Source organism: Apium graveolens, chromosome 2 (assembly GCF_009905375.1).
Source record: "Apium graveolens cultivar Ventura chromosome 2, ASM990537v1, whole genome shotgun sequence".
Taxonomy (NCBI): domain Eukaryota; kingdom Viridiplantae; phylum Streptophyta; class Magnoliopsida; order Apiales; family Apiaceae; genus Apium; species Apium graveolens.
The window spans coordinates 30,971,607-30,988,601 of NC_133648.1; the positions used below are offsets into that span (position 1 = coordinate 30,971,607).

General features: G+C 35.1%; 2 protein-coding genes across 2 annotated transcripts; both read left to right on the top strand.

The window, feature by feature from the left end:
- Positions 1-4,699: 4,699 nt before the first annotated feature.
- Positions 4,700-9,440, top strand: LOC141707230 (L-ascorbate oxidase-like). Its single transcript, XM_074510273.1, has 5 exons — positions 4,700-5,099; positions 5,227-5,319; positions 5,875-6,087; positions 7,097-7,291; positions 8,350-9,440. The coding sequence occupies exons 1-5, from the start codon at positions 4,818-4,820 to the stop codon at positions 9,304-9,306; spliced, it is 1,740 nt and encodes a 579-aa protein (XP_074366374.1). The 5' UTR covers positions 4,700-4,817; the 3' UTR covers positions 9,307-9,440.
- A 3,875-nt stretch (positions 9,441-13,315) lies between these two features.
- Positions 13,316-16,995, top strand: LOC141707231 (uncharacterized). The gene is made up of 2 exons (XM_074510274.1): positions 13,316-16,649; positions 16,745-16,995. The coding sequence occupies exons 1-2, from the start codon at positions 16,340-16,342 to the stop codon at positions 16,759-16,761; spliced, it is 327 nt and encodes a 108-aa protein (XP_074366375.1). The 5' UTR covers positions 13,316-16,339; the 3' UTR covers positions 16,762-16,995.

The following is a 16,995-nucleotide window of genomic DNA, read 5'->3' on the forward strand; positions in this document are numbered from 1 at the left end:
CGAGGTCTTCAATCTTCATGTCTTCATTTTGGCTTATCGATATCTCTGAGTTCTCTAGTACAGAAATGACTTGTCGATATCTCAGAGATCTCTAGTGATATTTTGACTTATCGATATCTCAGAGATCTATAGTGATATTTTGACTTATCGATATCTCAGAGATCTCTAGTGATATTTTGACTTATCGATATCTCTGAGATCTCTAATGATAATTTGACTTGTCGATATCTCCAATCTTCATGTCTTCATTTTGGCTTGTCGATATCTCTGAGACTTCTCTATAAGCTTTTCTGGACTTCTCGATAAGTCATTCTGCGATAAGTCATTCTGGAGTTCTCGAATGACTTCTCTATAAGACTTAATCTGTGAGTTGTAGATTTCTTGACTTAGAATGTTTTTCCCAAAACAGATTTATTCAACTCCAAGCTTCTTCACATTGTTTTTGAGGCATGATCTTCATGATCTTCTTCCAGAGTTTATTCTTAGGCTAGAGACTGTTTACAGAAAAATACTCCAGTCTAATCTATTTACACTTTTATAGACTTAAGTGATACAATACAAAATGTAAACTTAGATAATCATACAACTTACTTAGGGCTGCCAATTTGACTTAGTCTTGTTATAATACAGGCATGTCTTGCACAATAGAGGCCTCACCCATAAGTGAACAAAAGGCCTCGCTTGTTTAATATTAACGTGCTTGCCCTTATCATTAACATGTTCGCCCATATTTTTTGTTGAAGTAATAAAGACTACTTCCACAGAAGGGGATTAAGCCCCGCCCTCACTAAGAGGGCTCTCCCATTCAGGGGGTTCGTAGGGTGTCTCTCCTTTTGTGAATCTTAAGGCTAGCCCTATGTTCAGTTGTTTTCTTTGTGATTCAAGTAAGTGTTGATTTTGATGATCTCGGGTCAATAACTTGGTCGACACACCCCGAGAAAATAGTTGGGTTAAAAAAGTACATGACGACTTCACTAAAGGCAGTGGCCCCGATTCAATAAGCACCTAAAAGAAGGAAACCAAGTATATATTAGTTACTTACTCTGTAACAATTATGTTTGGCTTGATCCCCTATAAGTAAGGGTACGTAGGCACATTGTATCGGATGAAGTAGCCCTTGAGAAATAGAAAGAATTTGACATTCGCTCTTGACCGTAATTTGTTAATCCGTACGATCTCAGTCATCCCCAAATACAAAACCATAACCCCAAACGTCCTACGCCGTTCTCCCCATCAACTAACATCCTACACTGTCCCGGCGTCAACTAACGCCCAACGTTGTTTTCGGCGTCAACCAACATCTTATGCCGTTCCATGTCGTCAACATCCTATGTCGTTCGTCGTCATCAACCATCACCACAATTTTAGCAACTCTTCCCGAATTTGTTTTTACCAAATTTTTTCATTAACACGTACTTTTCCAGAATAAAATTGAATTGACTGATTTTCGATTTTTTCTTACGTTAGTTTTCGGAGACTCTTTTTTGACAAAGTTTTGTAACACTCGACAATACAGAAAATTCGTATAATAGAAGCTCTTTCGTCAACTTAAGCCTACTTTGGCAACCGTTTGAAATAGGCCGATATAGTTGAAAAGGAAATAATGTGTTCGTAAAAGGTTCAAGACGAAGGTTTAAAAATATTTTAGCAATAATGTGTTCGTAAAAGGTTCAAGACGAAGGTTTAAAAATATTTTATAGTCAGTACAGCAATCTTGGTTATAAAAAAGTACAGTAGTCACCTGTTTTATTCAAAAAAAAAGGTAAAGCAATTACGGTTATTTTTTTACTAATAGCAGTTCCATTTTGTTATTAATATTATTTATAATCTTACATTCGAGTTCGTATTCTAAAATATTTTTGGGATACGGCAAGGTTGAACTCGTAATATGAAATGCCATATGTTTAAATTTTAATCACCTATGTTATCCGATCGTTCTACTAGGGGCGAGCTAGAAAAAATCGAAACCGAAAAAATAACCGAAAACAACCAATAAATTAAACCGAAAAAACCAAACCGCTAAAAAAACCGAAGAAAATCGAACCGACAAAAACTGAATTAGCGGTGCGGTTTCGGTTTTCAATCAAAACAGAACCGAAATTAACCGCACCGTTATATTATATATATATATATATATATATATAATATTATGTATGTATATATACATGTATATATTATCATAACCCGGTTCTAATATTTTGTAAATTAAATATTTACTTAACATTAGTATGATAAATTGTATAATATTATAACATCAATTAATTAAGATTAATATGTAAATACTCTTAAATCATAATTTTTTAATATGTATATAATCATTTTTATCATATGTTTTGATATATACTTTTTTCATTGTTGTGAACATATATTTTTATCATATTTCGTATCTATTATTTAAGATAATATAAATTATACATTAAAAAATAACTTTATGAAATATATCAATTTTATTTAACGAATTCTAAAGTGACAAATCTTTAGTGATTAATGTAATATTATCATTTAACTTGATGTTGTTTTTTTATCCAATACATTACCAACGGAAAATCGTACAAAATGTATAAAAAAACCGAATAAAAACTGAAACCGATGAATGGTTAACCGAAACCGAAAAACCGTTTTAAGCGGTTTGGTAGCGATTAATAGCAATTAACCAAATCGAACCGTATGTATTGGTTTGGCTACGGTTAATGTTAAAAATCGCAGCAAACCGCACCATGCACACCATAGTTCTCGTTTATTTTTGTTATTATTAAGAGCACGTTGTTGTTACTTTTTACCTCCTTTATCTTTAAAACAATCAATATTGTTAAAACATGTTCTTTAGTTGTCCACTTTTCTCATTTTGGACTGCCTTTGAAGCATAGCATTCTTTTATGTTCTTTTCAATCTTACAATATTTAAATAACTTTAAATATTATAACGTGTTTATGACAATTGCAATGAATCCTAGCAACGCTGAAACTTAAAACTATACTTAAACACATTACACCAAGTAAAAAACAAAAATAAAATTGCAAGTGTACAATCTTGCAGCACATATATACTGTGACTAGGCAAAGCGTGCCTTGAACAACAAAGACAGAGATTGCCAGTTCGGTATTAATAAAATTATTTACCTGCGCGTAAAACTATTAAAGAATATAAAATTGTGTTAAGATATTATTTTACCAGTTTTAAGATTTTTGATGAACCGTTTATATAATATGGGGTTTAAAGAGTATAAAATTATATTCGAAACTTTCGCTGTCATTTTAAGATTTTAGAAACCGATTACATAACATGATATCGTAAAATTGGAGTTTAAACAATATTTTAAGTTTACAAATATGTACATATGACTCCGCAATAGACAAATTCTTTAAAATAACATAATTAACAACCTTATCTGTCTATACGTATTTAACAGGAATTAAAATATTTATTGCAGTAACTGTGCATTCGACTATTATATATTTGTTGGTGTTAGGTACATCCACATATGTTGAAGAAGATGCACGTCTTTCAATTTCCTTGTTACGATAAGTCGTGAATTTTGAAGAAAACATGGGATTTTGAGATATTAAGTGATTGTCTCAATATTTTAGACCTGTATCTATGATAAGTCACACTCGCATATAGTTCCAGAAGATAATAATTTATTGGTTAGAATGATAAACTTATCATCAAAGATACATGAATAAACACTAAATAATTTTAGTCAATTACATTCCTATATTAATTCATTTATCTGATAACTTTAGTTTTTAGGAGCTGATTACTTAATATAGTACAAGAATTTATATTGAAAATGACTTATAAGATGTGATTTCGAGATGAGATTTTAAATGAGCGGATTAGTTGACAAAATATATTCTAAATATTTTTCAAAAGAGGATATGCCATTTTTCAGTGACATAGTTTTCCTTGCATCACTTACTTTTTTGTGCTTTATTTTCTGTGTTTACATTATATTTTCTAAAGTTGCAAGTATTAAGAGATTCCATTCGAGGGGAGCTTATAGTTCACTGGTAATCAAATCAAACCCCACACATCAACAACTTGTGTTTTCTTTTGATTTGTTAAATAGTAACAAAGAGTGATACCACAGCGATGATTATTCGTCAAAAAAGGTGGGATATATACTCGCATCTCTCAACCACACGAATACAACAATACATACACCGTGTAATGTTGTTCGACGATATCCTGATCTAGTGACGGAAATTAAAATTATATCCATAAATTATAAATTTCATTCCATAACTATCTCTACAATTGTAATTTGTAAAGCCGTACTTACTATTAAAAAGCTACTCCCTCCGTCCTTTTTAATTGTTTACATTTTTTAGAAAGTATCCGACACGTTCTGTAATTTTTTTTTACAATTTTCTTTTTCTGAATAAAAATTGAATATTTTTTATGCACCTTAAAATGCGTGTCGGACACTTTCTCAGAAATGTAAACAATTGGAAGGGACTGAGGGAGTATTAAACTAAATCTTTCTAAAATAAAATAGGATTATAAAATTAAGATAAAATATTATTTTAACGAGTTTATTATTTTATCAAATAAGTTGTGATTAAATTAAAATATTACTTTAACAAAATTATTATTTTGTTATTTGTTACATAATCAAGTTTCAATCGTAATAGTAAGTAGAATGAGCAACACTTGAGCATCTTGAAATGATATAAATAGACGAGGATCCCACATTCCAATTTGCTCAAATCTTTAGTTGTCACATTATTTTCATATCTTCTTCTCATGTGCATGCTTTCTTTGTCTACATGCGAGTTGCGACACTAGTACTATTCTTTTCTCATTCTTGACACAAAATGGCTTCCTTGGCTACTAGATGTGTTGTTATTGTAATTTACGGTATATGTTTTTTGTCGATATTGATCGAGTCTAAGGGGTCTCGTAAGACCCTTAATTTGAAATGGGAAGTGGAGTACATGCATTGGTCACCGGATTGCAACGAAGGAGCAGTGATGGGGATCAATGGGCAGTTTCCAGGTCCAACCATTCGCGCTCGTGCTGGCGACACTGTCGTCGTCGAATTGACAAACAAGCTCCCCACAGAAGGAGTTGTTATTCATTGGCATGGAATCAGACAGGTTCATTTACTTGATTCTCTGAATACATTTCTCTAATATTTACTCTCCCTGTCTAATGAATAGCTCCCTCAACATGGTTTGATATGATTTTTGATTATATATTTAGTAACTTTACGATTATATTCAGATGGGAACACCGTGGGCGGATGGAACTGCAGCCATCTCACAGTGTGCTATAAACCCTGGAGAAACCTTCATTTATAAATTCTTAGTTGACAAGGTAAACTACATCCCTTCCACTCTATCTCTCACACACATACACGCACAAAATGTCAAAAAACAACATTCACATCATTTTTTCCTTGATTTTTCTTCTTGGCATGAGAACATGCAAGTAACTTTTGAAAGCACTAGGGTCACTACAACCACTAGTGGAATTTTTATATACCGTAATTTTACCTAGTACTTTTCCTCTTTTCGCACTCCAAAAACTTTTCGGGGCCCGTTTAAAATCAGTTTTTGAGACAATAGCGTGCATGTACGTTACATATTTTATATTCTAGGCGCAAATCTTGTTCGTCTTATAACATGATCACTCTTCTCTTTTCAGTTTACAACATTGAATCGTTATGTGATTTAGAATATTACAGTATTAACATGAACAAAGCACATTGATCACATTGGTTAGGTCAAATCAGAACCATTATAAAAAATTGAAATAAGCAATTTTGAACGCCTCAAGGCTAGACAGCTGCAAAGTGTCCCAATTTCGTTAAATAATTTTGGTGATGCTAAGAAGGTAAAAATAACGTGGTGACAATTTATATACTTGAAGGCTGGTACATATTTTTATCATGGACACTACGGAATGCAAAGATCTGCAGGCTTATATGGATCACTCATAGTGGATGTAGCGGAAAATGTGAAGGAACCTTTCCATTACGACGGAGAATTCAATTTATTACTGAGTGATTGGTGGCACAAAAACGCTCATGAACAAGAGCTTGATCTCTCCTCCAGCCCAATGCGCTGGATTGGCGAACCTCAGGTAATTCTTTGAATTCAATTTCACAATTATTAATACTTCTGATGAAATTAACTATAGCTAACAGACTCATGAGTTAGAAAACGTATCTTCTTAGAAGGAGTATAAAGAGTTTGACCTCAGGGCCGCTCTTTACGCATCAAGTAGAATTAGGACTATAGTAGTTGGGGACGAGCAAAATGCAGGCCACTAGTTGAATCTGAATACTTAATGGTACTACTTTGAAAAATCATCCAAGTGTGCTTGTAATTACTAACAACTCCACATGTAAAAATATGAAAGATTCGGTATTGAATAATGACTAGTAATATTTTTTATGAGAGGACGGTAATTGCAATAATAAGACAAGAAGAAAAATTCGAACAGAAAGTGAAAGTACTTCTGATTTAGACCATATAATACTGTTGCAGAAATGGCACTTAACAGAAATGACTAAACGGTCATTAGAAGATACGTTTAGCAAGAATGAAGCAAAAGACAATACTTAAACCAAATTATCAGCAATTCAGTGCATATCTAACATGCCTAAGTCTAACAAGCTTAACTGCCTAAGTCATGTGCTGTCACTTACTTTTACCATTTTAATTTGATATGCTTTGCTTTCGCAAACCAACCTGCAATATTTATACGTTGAGTTCTGCAAACCAATGCGTGTCTAATACAGCTCTTAATTGTCTGGTTTTAGTACACTCGGTCAGGTTAAGACTTGGTGTCTATCAAATCTGTATTGAATTTTTTATGGAATAACACATTCTAATATCAATTAAATACTTTTTCTTAGGAACGACTAATAATCTCTGTTTCGTAAAATATGAACATTTAGCTTTCTCTTGAACTGAATTTTTTATGACTGACGAGTAGAAAAATTGTTTAACTATAAATGTTTAATAGAATTAACTTACGTTAACAGGCTGCTTTCTCTTCAACTGAATATTTGAACACGACGAGTGGAACACTTGTTAACCTGTAAAAGTTTATAAAAATGAACTTGTGTTATTTTATATGTATGTAGAGCTTGCTGCTGAACGGAAGGGGACAGTACAATTGTTCTCTAGCTGCGAAATATAGCAATCCTCCGTTGGATCAGTGCAAGTTAACGGGAACAGAACAATGCGCACCTCAGACCATGACTGTGGAGCCAAACAAAATTTACAGGCTCCGCATTGCAAGCACCACTGCCCTGGCTTCCCTCAACTTGGCCATCGGGGTAAGCACATTAAATTCATTGAGTACGGCTGACACCTTGAAAATTTTTAAAAAAAAACTAAGCGTAAGAACCAGGGCGAAACCTAGGGGACATCGAATAATATTTAAGGGATTGGACTAAATTATTTATATATTTTTTTTCAATTTTACATTAAAATTTTTGTGAGTTTGAACCATTAGCAGGGATCAGAACTCACTCAAGCCCCCAAGTTCCACCTTGCTGGTTGGAACCATCTTACTCATGCAACATTCATGCATGTATTGGTACATGAAAATCATAGAATGTGGCATTTTTTAGTTCATTCATTAAAACACACTCTTATGCATTTTTCTTATACTTTTTCTAGAAAAGATGCTCTTCGTCAACATTGTACTACACACATTCGTTTCATGCTTTAAAAGAATAATTTTGAAAATCATATGGAGTGTGGGACAAGTGGAGAAATAAAAGATAAAAAGTAGACAAAGAATAGTGAACATTCTCACACCATAACCTAATCGATTGCTTGGTAATATTTTTTCACAAGTAGACAGCGCATGCGGCTTCTTATTATTGTGTCGTGTACCTACACAATACACTTGGGGTGTGGATGGTGATTGTGTATCTGAATTGTGTATAGGAATGAGAATGATATAAAATTTCAAGAAGTGGAGATGGTATCATTTACCCACTTCATAAGAATGAGGTTTCAATTTAGTATAACAAAATTATTAATTCAAATACAAATACTTGGTTCCGAATCTCGTTAACCACAATCATTACACATGAACCCCTTGATTTTGAAATCGTGGAACAAATTATTTGTGTTCGGTATCAGTTGAGGTACTTCTGTAGACTACTAGAGGCCTGTTCATTCCTTTTCGCTCAATCTTCTATAAACAACCAACGCATATGTTTTTTTGTCGATACCGGTAATTTGTACTAATGTAAATTTCGATCCATGATTTTAATCATTACATTTGTATGATAAAATTGGTGGTGGTACAACTCACACATGTACAATACTAAAGTGTAGAAAAACAGGATTTTATGTAACATGGTTATTTGTGTTTGTATAGAATCACAAAATGGTGGTAGTGGAAGCTGATGGAAACTACGTGGAACCATTTTCAGTTTACGATATGGACATTTACTCAGGTGAAAGTTACTCAATCTTATTCAAAGCTGATCAAAACCCATCACACAACTACTGGATTTCAGTAGGTGTGAGGGGCCGAAAGCCCAACACTCCTCAAGCCCTAACCATTCTTCACTACAGCCCAACATCTCCCACTCTCCTTCCCACTTCCAGGCCTCCAATGACGCCACTTTGGAATGATTATGATCATAGCAAGTCATTCACTAACCGAATCAAAGCTCTACGAGGATCACCAAAGCCACCAACAACTTATAACCGTCGGATCATGCTACTCAATACTCAAAACAAGATGAATGGTTTTACCAAATGGGCCATCAATAATGTGTCGTTGAGTCTTCCTGTAACACCTTATTTAGGTTCCATCAAGTACAATCTCAACAAGGCCTTCACGAATTCCCCACCTCCGGACACTTTCTCACCGGTTTACGATGTTATGAGACCACCTCCTAATCCGAACACTACGCAAGGAGATGGAATTTACATGCTCAAATTTAATTCAACTATTGACGTAATACTACAAAATGCAAATGCATTGGCTGATAATGTGAGCGAAATTCATCCGTGGCATTTGCATGGACATGATTTTTGGGTATTAGGATACGGGGAAGAGAAATTCACAGACAAAGACGTGGTTAAATTTAACTTGAAGAATCCGCCGCTGAGAAATTCAGCGGTGATATTCCCATACGGATGGACCGCGTTGAGATTTGTTGCTGATAATCCAGGTGCATGGGCATTTCACTGTCATATAGAGCCACATCTACATATGGGAATGGGAGTTGTATTTGCAGAAGGTATTTACAGGCTTAAGAATATACCAAAGGAAGCATTGACCTGTGGGTTAACAGGAAAGATGTTCATGGACAACAAACATTGAAGGATTTTATCTACACGTACATTTTTAGTTTCAAAGTAGAGAATATTACAAATTCTCCTGCGATCAGTTTGTTCCTCATACAGTATTGTGATTTTTGCCAAATTAGCAAATAATTTATTTTCACTTCAAAAACACATCACCAATTGCACAACATGTTGGACAAACTTAGTATTTTAGACTAAGTTGTGAATCATTTTGAGACTCTATATGAGTGAGACACATTATGTGTTAGTGGTGGGTATTTATTGGAACGTATTCTCCTCTTCGAGGGTATTCCAACGCATATTTACATGCTCAAAATGAGTAAAAGGTGAATGACAACTGATGTTCCAAAGTTTTACCTTTTAATATGAAAAGTGGTTTTGTACCACATTGAGAGTAGCACAAACCTATTCCTTAGTTTTTCTTATAAATAGCATGTACCACATCGAAAAGAAAAAAAAGTCATTTCAAGCCTCTCTTTATAAATAGAGTCTTAGGGCATCAGTTTTATTAAGTCAAGGGAATAAGAGTCATCTCTTTCATTATCGGTCTCTTTAGTCTTAAATTTTTCCAATATTTCGGTGATAGTTCTCGGGCTTAGTTCAAGTTCGCTGAGAGTATATTCGATCTATCGATTATACTAGTATCTCGTTTTATCCTGGGAGGCTATCGACTCGCACATACGGTGAGAGGCGAAATAGCTTTAAGGACACAGTTTCAACTGGACTCGAGTATCTCCCTTTGGTTATATCCTTTCTTTATCTGTTTGATTTCGTTTACTCACGCACACACTTATTTGATTTATATGTATTAATCGCAGATTGTATTCACAATCTTAAAGCTACCTTATTTTATACATCTGTGACTGATACATCTGTATCTGCTTGTTTTGTTGAGTAACAGATCGATGGAGAACCAAACTGTGAACGATCCGATGAACATGACGGCTGATCCCAACGCACAGATCACTGGATCAGATGGGGTTCACCAGCAGCCGATTAACCCTAACGCACAGATCGTACGATCTGATGGGGGTCAAATGCCTGTTGGACATGTACCTTCGGGACATGTGCCTGTGGGACAAACTGTCATTGGACAGTTTAGTGTTCCTCTTGGACAGATATCGGCAGGATTCACTCCTCCGATCATACCTGCGGTGCCTACTGGTGTGCATACACCTGTAGTACAGATGCACGTACCATCCGTTCCACCTGTGGTGCCTGCTGCACCTTTATGCCAACTATGCCTGCTGCACATGCTGAAAAACCTGAGAAGTTCAACGGAACGAACTTCAAACGTTGGCAACAAAAGATGCACTTTTATCTGACCACGTTGCATATGGATCGCTTCCTTAAGGAAGAACCACCGTTGCTCACTGCTGAGAGTAACATGCAGACTGTTTATGCTGCTGATGCTTGGAAGCACTCCGACTACATCTGTCGGAACTATGTGTTAAATTATTTGTCTGACTCGTTGTATAACGTATACAGCGCGAAGCCAACAGCTAAGGTCTTATGGGAGTCACTTGACCATAAGTATAAAACCGAGGACGCTGGGGCAAAGAAGTGGATTGTCGGCCGCTTTCTTGATTATAAGATGGCAGACTCTAAAACTGTGGTCAGTCAGGTGCAGGAACTGCAGGTGATCATTCATGACATTCATGCTGAGGGAATGGTCATAAGTTAGTCTTTCCAAGTTGCTGCTGTTATTGAAAAGCTTCCACCTGGATGGAAAGATTTTAAGAACTACCTTAAGCACAAGCGAAAGGAGATGTCTATGGAGGATCTTATTGTTAGACTTCGTATTGAAAAAGATAACAGGGGGTCCGAGAAGAAAGTTAATGTTGCCACTAAGAAGGCAAACATGGTGGAGCATACTCAAAGCTCCAAGCCCAAGAAGACTAACTCTAGTAAAGGGGCAAAGCTGGCACCCAAAGGAGGGATTTTGAAGTCGGAATTTCAGGGAAAGTGCTACAACTGTGATAAAGTTGGTCATAGGTCTTCTGACTGCAAGAAGCCCTACAAGAAGAAAGAAGCAAACATGGTAGAGAATATCTCCAAGGAGATGGGTGATATAGACCTCTGTGCTACGGTCTCTGAAGTGAACCTGGTTGGTTCTAATCCACGTGAATGGTGGATTGATACTGGTGCTACTAGGCATGTTTGCTCAGACAAGGCGATTTTCTCTAGCCTCAAAACTTCCGATGCTGGTGAGAAGCTCTACATGGGGAATTCAGCAACTTCTACCATTAAGGGTGAATGCACGGTGATCCTGAAGATGACCTCTGGGAAGAATCTGACTTTCAAGAATGTACTTTATGTGCCTGATATTCGCAAGAACCTTGTGTCTGGTTCTCTGTTGAGTAAGCATGGCTTTCGCATTGTAATAGAGTCAGATAAAGTTATTTTGTCTAAGAGTGGTATGTTTGTAGGCAAGGGTTATTTAACCGATGGGCTTTTTAAGCTCAATGTAATGTCCGTTAAGGACGATAATGAAATGAAGAATTCTTCTGCTTACTTGCTTGAGTCTCCTAATTTATGGCATGCTAGATTAGGACATGTAAATTATGACACTTTACGACGTTTAAGTACAAAAGAATACATACTTAAACTTACTATCGATTCAAAACATAAGTGTGAGACTTGTGTTGAGGCAAAATTAACGAGATCAACATTTAAACGTGTGGAAAGGAACACCAAAGTGCTAGACCCAATACATAGCGACATATGTGATTTAAAATTCGCTCCAACAAGAGGAGGAAACAAGTTTTTATTACATTCATTGATGATTGTACAAAATACTGCTATGTATATTTGTTGAAAAGCAAATACGAAGTTATAGATAAATTTAAAATCTATAAGGAAGAAGTTGAGACACAACAGACTGAGAAAATCAAAACGATACGAAGTGATCGTGGAGGTGAATATGTTGAACCATTTGGGGAATTCTGTTCACAACATGGTATAATCCATGAGGTCACTGCACCATACTGAAAGTGTCTGTCCTAAATCCAATCATGTATGATGAGTTAGGAAGAACTTTCTTGTATTCCTATTTGATTTCATTTTGAATTAATAAAAGACTTGTTATATTTATATGGGCTTTATCTATTTAAAGTGTATTAAATAAGATATTCCATAGTTTAGAGTAAAGCTTCTAGAATTATAATGAGATTATAATAGTGAGATCTAGAAGATGACAACTCTGGACTTAAACAGTTCCTGATCATAGGATAACTAATCGGATGTTAGTGGATCCGTAAAGATTGGTACATACTATGCTTGCTCCCTTCAGGAGGATGTCTGTTCTCATAGGCATTTGTGTGGTGACACTATAGCTAGTATGTAGGTGCTTATTAGGGAATAAGTTCACTGAACATGACTCGATAAGTTGAACAACTAATGGAGATTACTCACGTGTCAATAGTTATTCACTAAGTGATAGTTGTACAAGTGTCCTTAGACTTGAGATCGTTAAAAGGTATCTTATATATAATAAACTGTGCTTTGGTTTAGTCCTTAGTCTCAAGGACATCCATTAGGTCTATTCTGGGCATAGGGATTTATGTATAGAGATAGTTAACGTCAATAGAGGATCTACCACTTCCAGTATAGGAAGAGAATATCCTATGTTATTCTTGGTATGCGAGTTCTGGAATCTCTGGCCAGAGTGTATGAAATTAGAAAGGAGTTTCTAATTTGCATTAATATGAACTTTGCATTATGAATAAGAAATCGTATGATTAAATTTGATAGGCTTGACACGAGATCCATGCCTTGTATTTATTCGGAATATTATAAGGGTAGAAGGAATTCATTGTACGGTAACTAGTCACTGACAGGTTCTTGATATTCTAAGCAGTGAATTCATATTATCCGGATAGTCGCGATATGTTGAGAAGCATCACTCACGATGTAGAATAAATATAATTAATCAGTTAATTATATTTAGTGAATTTTAGTATTCATGTAAATAATTAATAAAAGTTTATTATTATTTATTTCTACTACCGGCATAATATTGAACCTACAGGGTCACACCATAAAAGAATATTTTCTTTGATGAAATAATGAGAGAGAGAATTATTTTCTAAATAGTTAAGAAAAGAAATAATGATTAAAATAGTTTTAATTATTATTAAAGCATTTTATGAAGATAAAATGTGGGGTTAATATATATAAAGATATATATTATAAAACCCTAGGAGAGCCCTATAAATAGAATGAGATGGATGGCTCATTTAGAATTGACACACAATTTTGGTTTTGTGAAAACCCTAGCCTCCATCTCCTTCCTCTCTCTCTCTCTTCCAAAAACTCCATTTTATAAAAGCTCAGTTTTATAAAAAGGTTCATCGAAGAGGATCGTTCTTGGTGGATACCGGTAGAGTGCTTCACACACTGAGGAGCAACTGTTAGCACTCCAATATTATAAAGCTTCGATTCACGAGGTATGGTTTCGATTCCTCAGTTTTTCCCCTTTTATACATTTTTTCTATATGTGCGGTATATGGTTTTTACGGAATAAAATATTATTTCACGCTTCCGCTCATCCGTAAATTCCATCATTGGCATTAGAGCTAGGTTCTGCATATAGAGATTCATATAAAAAAATTCAGATTTTTTTATGCATGTATGGATTTATTATGATTTTTGCAAGTTTATTTGGATTTAATTATGAATTATTTCGAAATAATTTTTACATGAGATTTTGATTACTGATCTGAGTTCTACAAGTGTTGTAGATTGTCTAGGTATTTTTTTCATAATTTTGTGATGTGTAGATTATTTGTTATGAATTTTTAAAAAATGTTTTAATTAAAATTCATGAAATAATTATGCATGTGAATAATTATGATTAAAATTTGCACAAGGACCCATGGCCGATTTGGTATTTTTCTGCTACTCCCTGATTTAAGAAATCATATTATTTTGATTTTTATTAATTTATTAATTAAATGTTAATTAATTTATTAATAATAAAATTAAAATAATAACATATTAATAAAGAGTTATTAATAAGGGAGTAAAGGAAAAGGGGAGTTACTTCTTCTTTTTTTTTGTAACAACAAGAAAGACAAACAGACACAACGGCAGGAAGAAGAAACAGAAAAAAAAAAAACCGATGCGGCTGTGCCAGGCGCGTGCGCTGCACGCGGGGAAGGGGTGTGTTGCGCATTTCGTGAATGTGTTACACACTGTTGCGCATTTACGGAATGCGTTACACGCGAAATGGCTCAACAGTGTTATAACGCATTACGTACATGCGTTACAGCCCGTATGTCCACATTAAATTTGATTTTTTGGGAGTTTCGTAACTCCGTTTTGGGCGTGCAATATATCGTTGGATTCGTTTTTCCAAGACGGATCTAATGGAGTGGTCAAATATTTTTTATATAAAAGTTTTGAACAGTTTATATTCCCGAAAGTGTTTTAAAGTATGTTTTAATTGTTTTAATTGCTTTTAAATGCTATAATAAATCCATACATCATTATATCAATGTGTGACATGATATTACTTGCATGCTTACTTGTTTATTTATTTTTATATATGAGATATATGCCTGTATTTACCATGCGATGATAGATTTAGGTGAACTTAAATCAATATAAGGCGTGCTCTAGAAAATCTAGAATAGGAATCGTTTCTTGCCTTGACAATAATATTATGAATACAATCATGAGATTCTTGTGTTTATGAAACACGTAATTAAATATGAATTTTCAATTTTGAGAGAAAGGATGATTCTGTCAACAACAGATTTCTATCTGTAAGAAAGGGTTATTAAGTGACGCTTCTTGACAATGCTCCACCCGATCTGGGAATCATCTGATTATCGATTATTGATTTGAAATATTTAATTTAAAAGAAAGAATCTCTTTATAATATGATTATGATTGTAACGTAATATAATCTCTCTAAAATTAAATAATATCAAGTAGTAATTGGCCAATGACACAACGGGCTTGTGTCGGTCATAGCCTTCCAACATGATAGAAAGTGGTTCTTATTTTTAAATCATTATCGTTTCGTGCTACAGCCGAGGGCTCTGATTTCGAAATAAGGAATATTTGTCTATTACATAGAGATGTGTACATTAAATTAGAATCTAAAGGTCGTTACATGCTACAGCCGTGGGCCGTTGGAGACTGATTCAATTGTACAAAATGTTGGGTTAGACTTGACTTAGAATATTGAGTTTGTCGTGCTACAGCCGTGACTCAATTATTCTAGAGGCTAAAATTATATTAGGGAATAACATAAGATGTAATTGATAAGAGTTGTCTGCCTATTGAACATCACATAACGTTTCGTGCTACAGCCGAGGTTGTGTAATGGAATGTAGGATCCCTATTCACACTAGCATTATGAATGCCTAATTTTCACTTAGGGGGTGTATAAATTAGATAAACTAGTGGGAGCCACTTATGAATAAAGACCCGATTCATATAGCGTTTTGAAATGAAATTGAATATTTGCTAAGTGTTGTTATGTGTTTATCATTTACAGATTTACTATATTCGTTATGCCTTTTGCACTATCACTACGGAGTATACTAGATGCTCACAAGTTGACTGGTCCTAATTTTGCTGACTGGCTTCGAAACTTGAGAATTGTTCTCAGGGTGGAGAAGCTGGAATATGTGATTGACTCACCTAAGCCTACTGAACCTGCTAACGATGCACATAATGATGAACATGTTGTGTATCGTAAGTGGATAGATGATGCAAATATTGCTCAATGCATCATGCTAGCTTCCATAAACATTGAGCTACAGAAGCAGCATGAGCATATGGATGCTCACACTATCCTTATGCATCTACAAGAGTTGTATGATGTGGCAGGGAGGACAGCTCGATATGAGATATCGAAGGAGCTGTTCGGTTGTAGGATGTCTGAGGGATCATCCGTGAATGACCATGTACTTAAGATGATCAATTTGATTGAACGTCTTGGACAACTTGGTTTTGCCATGGATGGGGAGCTGAGCCAAGACTTGGTCTTGCAATCACTTCGGGGTTCGTTTTCGTAGTTTGTTGTGAACTTTCACATGAATAAGCTGGATGTCAGCCTGGCTGAGCTCCACAACATGTTGAAGACTGCGGAATCGAATTTTCCCCCTAAGAAGAGCTCTGTTCTTCTAATTGGTGAAGGTTCCAATCCTAAGAAAAGGAAGAAGAACCCTTCCAAGAAGAAGAAAGTAGGTGAAAAAAAGCCTGTTCCACCAAAAGCTGAAGACCCCAAGAGCAAAGCTGTTTGCTTTCACTGTAACAAGGTGGGGCACTGGAAGAGGAACTGCAAGGTTTACCTTGCAGAATTGAAGCAGAAGAAGGGTAGTGAGACTACCACTTCTGCTTCAGGTATGTTCATGATTGAAGTGAATATGTCATTAAATCAAATTTCTACTTGGGTATTAGATACCGCCTGTGATTCTCATATTTGCAATTCGTTGCAGGGACTAAGGAGAAGTAGGACTCTTGAGGAAGAGGAGGTGATTCTACGGATGGGAAATGGAGCAAGAGTTGCTGCTGAAGCAGTAGGATCATTTCATTTACATATGCCTACGGGCAAGTCTATTGTTTTAAATAATTGTTATTTTGTTCCTTTGATTTTGAGGAATATTATTTCTATTTCCATGTTAGACTTGGATGGATTTTCGTTTGTTATTCAGAATAATAAATGTTCAATTCTTAGAGATAATGTTCT